The sequence below is a fragment of the Dinoponera quadriceps genome, unplaced genomic scaffold, assembly GCF_001313825.1.
Source record: "Dinoponera quadriceps isolate SergipeBrazil2010 unplaced genomic scaffold, ASM131382v1 scaffold4216, whole genome shotgun sequence".
Taxonomy (NCBI): Eukaryota; Metazoa; Arthropoda; class Insecta; order Hymenoptera; family Formicidae; genus Dinoponera; species Dinoponera quadriceps.
The window spans coordinates 1-6,782 of NW_014558178.1; the positions used below are offsets into that span (position 1 = coordinate 1).

Genomic DNA, 6,782 nt, shown 5'->3' on the forward strand with positions numbered 1-6,782 from the left:
TATATTTAAATATTATATACAGTTGAAGATAAATGGTCGATTGTTATCTGTTCACGTATATAATCTGTAGCGAAGTATTGACACGACTCAAACTAATTTTTTCGCCAAGAATTTTAGTTTAGAAATAGCGTTTTTATCCGCTGCTTCTAGATTGGTTACTATACTGAAATCGGACAGCGTACATTCAGTGTTATTGCTGACTTTTAAGTATTTTAAGTAACTCTCCATCCATGCATACCACATTCAGGAACGTATCGTGCCTAAATATATATAAGACATATCTATCGAGTGATAAGTCCAAATTGTAATTGGAAAATACGTAGATTATTAATGCCCTCAATATTTTTAACCTTAAAAAAATATTGTCAAGTGCATAATTCTTAGTAATCTTAGTAATCTAAAGTATCTGCGGGTATTCGTTATTTATTCAAAATTTTTAAAATTATAAACAAAAATAGGTTAAAAATGTAACATATGTCAGCAGTGTTAAAAGACATACCGTCGGTGAAGAGTGTTAACCTGCTAACTCCATTTTTAGGCCAAAAATGTATTTTGTACTGTTAGAATTATAAAAACAAAACTGATTCTAATAAAAAAACAGCTATATCCAATGTTCATTAAAAAATGCTTATTTATGGCGTCAATAATACCTGCTATCTCCTCTTGGAGGAAAGTGCGCCCGAAGAACTGTTAACTCCGTAAGCTGATGCAATAATGCGAGAAAAAAAAAGGAAAGTGACACGTCAACAGAATCTTACGTTTTCGTGTAGATCTTCAGGCAGTTCTCACTGTATATCTTCAGGCAGTTTTAATGGCTCCAAAATCTAATATTTGCACTTTGTATTACAAAACTAAATTGCAAGTTCATAATTTATGTTTTTTTAATTTGATTGACAACGACGGGTTTTGCTTTTTATGGAACGAAACGGAAGGCTCCTTGAATTCTGAAGAATTTGCTTCCATATGGATACATTTTTTAGAAGAAAAATTATTAACGGTTATGAAAAATGACCAGTAGGATAAAAAAATTATTATATACAGCGACAGGTGCGTTTATCAAAACCGAAATGCTATTACGTCTAATGCGTTGCTAAACTTAACTAAACTTAGCCGTCATTAGGAACATTACAATTGGACAGAAATTCCTCGAAGTAGGACACACACAAATGGAAACCGACAGCATGCATTCAGCTATGGAACGAGCTTTAAGAAATAAGATTATAAATGTTCCAGCAGATAATTTTAATATTTGCAAAACTGTTCGAAAAAAGCCTTCTGAATACAATGTTTCGTATCAGGATCACAAATTCTTCAAAAATTTCTCTGATGTCATGAGTTATAGCAGTATAAGGCCCGGAAAAAAAAGGCGATCCAAAAGTAACGGACCTCCGAGCATTAAGGTATACACCAGAAGGAGACATATAAATTAAGGTTTAATGAAGATTGGTCTTTACTACCGCAAAGAAAAGGCAACGTAGAACATAAAGAATTTGGAAAATTGAAACAATTGCATTCAAATAGACTTTCCATTACTGCACGTAAATTTGAAGATTTACAATCAATCAAAATGATATTGCCAGAAGATTATCGTATTTTTTATGATAATTTACCTCATGAATGACTTCATCTTTTTTCTATCATATTTATTTATTTATTTACTACTTATTGTTTCTCAAATAAAATGGATTTTATACTAAAACTAGTCTTTTTTCTTCACGACGTGCATCTTGGAAAACCTGCTAACTACAAAAACGCAACATTTTCAAAATAAATATAAACTCCTTACACCTTTCTTTCTTAATAAAATCTCATAAAATTGGAGCATTTAATAAATTCATATTTTTTAGTTAAAAATAATCAAAAACTAAAAGATGATGGTCAGTTTTATTTTGTGAAGTGTGTATAAAATGATTTATTCATATTTTTGACGCTCCTGTAAAGTTTTGTGAAACGGAGATAACAGATTAACGCTCTTCACTAACGATAAGATTTCTTCTTTTAGCAGAATCAGCGCATTAGTTCAAGAAATTTATGTGCATTAAAGCATGACAATCTCGTACATAAGCTTCATAAGTTTTAATATATTATACATTTTCTTAATTAATGCATACAGTCAGCTAAGAAGGATAGACCAATAATTTGCTAGCGAGTGCGTGTATGTGAATAGAAGCAGCAGATAAAAAGAAAAGAATAATATATTAAGAGATATCGATAATCTCTTAATTGTTTATTGTTGATATCGAAGGCGGTACCCAACCACCGAAGGCCATCTCTAACTCCTTTGCAACAGCCAAACAGAGACGGTCCTGATATGGCGCAGCTATCACCTAAAATTTTTTAATATATCGTTCAATGAATAATTTACTTTTTATGATTTACAGACAACTTTGCCAGCATATGTAATTATGAAAAATAAATGTTCGAAAAATTTCTATTTTTCCAGACATTCATTAATCCGTTGAAACCGAGAGATATGCGCAGGCCCTCTTCACACTGTTTGATCAATTACAATTGCCGTCGATAACTAATATCTCATGTAAAAAAGTTAGAACATTTATGCGTATTCATCCCGTATTTCAATACTACCAGGTATATATTTTCATTTCTTATTTCCCTAAGTTACAGGAATAATTCCAAATAAATTCAAATCGAAACGCAAACTCATCCAAAGAGGATTAAGACTTTTTAAACATCTTCTTTGAGATTCCAAGTTCAATTTATTTACCTGAAGACCCATGGGCATTCCCTTGCTGTTGAGCCCCATTGGTACTTGCACTGCAGGGAAGCCAAGAACATTAACCAAAGAGGAATACAGTATGATATTTGGTAGTTCACCTAAAGCCAGTTCAGGAAAAGGTGCTGTGCTTCGGAAAGTGGGATAAATTAACACTCCATTTTTTCCCAATAGTTTCTGCAACTTCTGTTGAAATTCCTTAAACCCCTGCGAATAGTAACGTAATATCTCTTTTCCCGAGTATATCCTATGACAGACATGATTTACAAACTGGACATGTAGTAAAGACATCGTGTGATGCGATTGCCCGAATATAGCTTTTATCATTTCCACTATAGGATTCTTTCGAAGCTGTAATAAAAAGAACACAGTTCCAAATTATCATATGAGTTTGTGTCTCCCCGTGATTAAGAAAAATAGAATAATTTCACAAATTTTGTTTATATCAACACCTTGGGATTCTTGGCATCTATAATTAGGTCAAACTCTCCAGTATCCAAAAGATGCACCGTTATCATTTCGAGTAACCGCGCAGGCCACTCTATCGGTATCTGTACAACCACAGTTAGAATTAAATTCATGAAAATTTTGGATACAGATGATACGTGCTGGACCTACATTATAAAGACATACCTTCTCCGTATGAACACCGCGTTCGACAAAATGAATAGTAGCTTTTAGAATGCATTGTTTGAATTCCGGCGATAGTGACAAAATACCAAATGATTTACTCAGACTGTCTCGGTAATAGACCTTCATTTGCTTCCAATCGACCGGCTCGTCCAGACATAAGTCGCAATTGGATTTCATCGATATCACTTTCATAAACAGACTGAGATCGTCTGCGTACCTAGTCATCGGGCCGACCGCTACGTAATTTTCGAAATTTTCGTTGTTGTTCGATGGAAAATGATCTCTGCTCGGAATAACTTCTGTAATATGAGAAAAAGAATACGATAAATTATTGTAAAAATTACTACACATTAATTTAGTTCCTTTGAAATATTATTTAGTTCATATTAATTCTAATGATGGAATTTTGACTTCCTAACTTTTCAATAGTAGATTATAAACAAAGAAGTAGGTGAGAGAAATCTGAAATAAATAAAATTCAGGTGTTTCATTTAAACGAAGGAATAGTTCGACTTACTCGGCGAGGGTTTGAATCCAAAGATCCCGCAGAAAAGTCCCGGTACCCTTAAAGAACCGCCGAAATCCGCGGCAATTCCGATCAAGGAACTGCCTGCGCCGAGCAATGCGGCCTGAAATAAATTCATTTACCTACAAATTTATATATTATTTAAGAAAAAGAGAGAAACGATTTTGCTATAAAAGCGTAAGGTTTCCGACTGAGAATGTAACATTGATTTTAATCATATCTGTGATGCAACGAATTGACGTCACATACACATATAAGAAATAGTTTTTCAGAAGTGGCACTCCGCAGGAATAGAATATTCATAGGTTGGTCAAGGAGCATATACTGACCTACGTCAATCTCTACGTCGCAAACGGATTTCATTTTAAATTGTTAATAGCACATCAATACACATAATAATAAAAAAATTACATAACTTTATCATATTCAAGATGAAACAGAAAATCACTGTAATGTCAAAATGACATAAAGGACAAGAAAGTGATCAAATTATATCGATCAAATTATGATCGTCAACTTAGTTCGTACAGTCATTTTTTCATTACTATGACGTCCTTGTAATTTTTTGTTCTACCTAGGATCATGCTATGTCATTTTTATGGTTATATAATGTTGAAGATAACCGGTGGATCTTATAATACTATTGAAAAGTCAGGTATTGGTAACCTACCAATAAGCGTAGCGCAGTCTGTGTATTATTTATAATAATACAATTCCAATTCTCGGAAAACTTAATCGAATATACGTACATACTGCGCGCTGGACAGGAACACCCACTCGAAACATCGCATTAATTAAATATTATCTCACCTCACCGCCAGCCGAACCGCCAGGTGTGTATCTTGTATCGTAAGGATTATACGAACGACCATACAGAAAATTGTAACTATCCAACCCGCTACACATTTCCGGAGTATTGGTGACGCATAGCAGTATTGCGCCAGCATCTCGCAGCATCTTGACAGCAAAACTATCGGTGGTTGCTTTCCTTCCTTTGTAAGCTAAAGTGCAACCCGTATGACTAAGACCTGTTAATGTCATCACATGTTACAAAGAATTTACGCTGTCACCTTTCGCGCACACACAAATCTTTGTATTGTTCAGTTTAATTTTATTTTATAATTTACATTGAAACATTACTGTTTCTGAATCGGTCGCGTTTGATATGTTTATTACGAAAACATTACTGGCATTATCGTGAAGAGAAAAAAGTGAAATTTAAGAAAGAAAACAATAATAACGCAATAAAGAGATTACGTACCTTTAACAGGTAAACTTTCTTTCACAGTGAACGGTATACCGAAGAGCGGTTTTTGTTCTTTTAATTTTACGATATCCATATTGCCGTCTTCCAACAATCTATCACAATTTTTCGCCTCGGCTAAAGCGATCTCGTATCGGTCTTCGACGACGGCATTTAGGTAAGGATTCACCTCCTTGATTCGTTCGATGTATGCGCGCACCACTTGATAGCTCGTGCACTAAATTTGTTTAAACAATAAATGTCTATAAATCTTATTATTTACAAATAATTAATAATGTATTTAATAGTCCAAAGCACTATTGTAATGTAACGTATAATGAATAATATCTATAATCAGTTAGCAATAAGTTATCATAAATATTTAAAAAAATAATAAGAAAAAGAATCGTCGTTATTGTAATTCTATATATGGAATTACATGTTGATCCCTGATCTTTTGAGCGAGCTCAGCAGCACTTATTGTTAGTAAAGAATCTTTTAGCGGCGGTATGCTAGGTGGCTTCCTATAGCGGGTAAGCGAAAATATCCAATCCATTGTTAAATATATAACGTTAATGACGATGATCCATGTACGTAATAAGTAGAACATCTACAAAATAAAAATCATTTATGTGACGTATCACCCGTCTCATGTTGATCGATATTGGCAACTGCATTAGTTGGGAATGTTTATTTCCTCGTGAGACGCGATTAAAAAAAATGGAAATAACGGATATAATTTACACGAGAAAAGTATTCAATATTTTAGAAAGGGAATCTACTACATTAACTAACTACATTATACAAAGTATCATTACTTAAATAATTCGCTGTGTAGTTGTAAACAAATTTATGTAAAAGAGCACAATTGTTTACGGTTGACGGGATCAAGAAGTTTTTAGAAATTTACCTTAGTAGACTAAGTGCAGTAGTAAGTGTTGCCGATCTATTCCAGACGATTTAATATACATAACTGGCATACAATGGGTAATCTCATGCTATTTATACATCCACAGTCTGATGGCTTATTGTATTCTAATGCTATGATGTAACAGTATTTTAATTTTTGACATCTTGCATTCTTGCGCACAAGTATAATATTGTTACGCTCGTGTCTTGATGCCCGCGCTTTTATCGCACTGATTTTATCGTACAGCTGATTCTTTTGACAACGAGTCGTCGACAACAGATGATCAGCGTTTACCGATAAAGAACGTGTTTGAGAGATTCTCTCCTTCGCGGTCGAGTTGCCGTGACCTACTCCGTGACGTGCGCCGTGACGTTCGCCGTGACTTGCGTCTTTCGCGAGAGAGAGAGAGAGAGAGAGAGAGAGAGAGCTTGGGTCTGCGAGTTACGCATGCTTCCTAAATAGCAAATATGTAATTGAATTTGTTTCCCACTTAACTCATTCGAGACGGCGAATTTTTTCGAATACGGTCCCCAGGAGCGAATTTTTTTTTCTTTATTTTGTTTATTTTTAATAACAAAACTTGTTTACTATAGAAATCATCCAATTCGTAAGTCAATTCGCACAAATAAGATGATTGCACACCATGTGTGCAGCTCGCTCCTCAGAAAATTTTTATTGCGGGAAGCAAATTGAACACCATGTGTGCAATGTAAAGTAAAATAAAAATACATCATTA

At 34.1% G+C, this 6,782-nt stretch overlaps 1 protein-coding gene across 1 annotated transcript; it reads right to left on the reverse strand.

Moving 5' to 3' along the window:
- Window positions 1–2,061: 2,061 nt before the first annotated feature.
- LOC106749669 (fatty-acid amide hydrolase 2-B-like) lies at window positions 2,062–6,403 on the reverse strand. The gene is made up of 9 exons (XM_014629351.1): window positions 6,047–6,403; window positions 5,576–5,746; window positions 5,155–5,374; window positions 4,704–4,921; window positions 3,885–3,996; window positions 3,368–3,666; window positions 3,187–3,285; window positions 2,726–3,085; window positions 2,062–2,327 (listed from the first exon to the last, which is right to left on the reverse strand). Exons 2-9 carry the CDS (start codon window positions 5,744–5,746, stop codon window positions 2,220–2,222), a joined length of 1,587 nt encoding a protein of 528 aa, XP_014484837.1. The 5' UTR covers window positions 6,047–6,403; the 3' UTR covers window positions 2,062–2,219.
- Window positions 6,404–6,782: the final 379 nt, after the last annotated feature.

Bases quoted from the DNA above. Each gene is read 5' to 3' on its own strand.
- LOC106749669 (XM_014629351.1), bottom strand. From the start codon at position 5,746: ATGTTCTACTTATTACGTACATGGATCATCGTCATTAACGTTATATAT. The intron at 4,922-5,154 runs GTACGTAATCTC...TGACATTAACAG, and splicing joins AGAAAGTTTACCTGTTAAAG to GTCTTAGTCATACGGGTTGC. The intron at 3,086-3,186 runs GTGTTGATATAA...TTTTTATTACAG, and splicing joins TAGATGCCAAGAATCCCAAG to CTTCGAAAGAATCCTATAGT.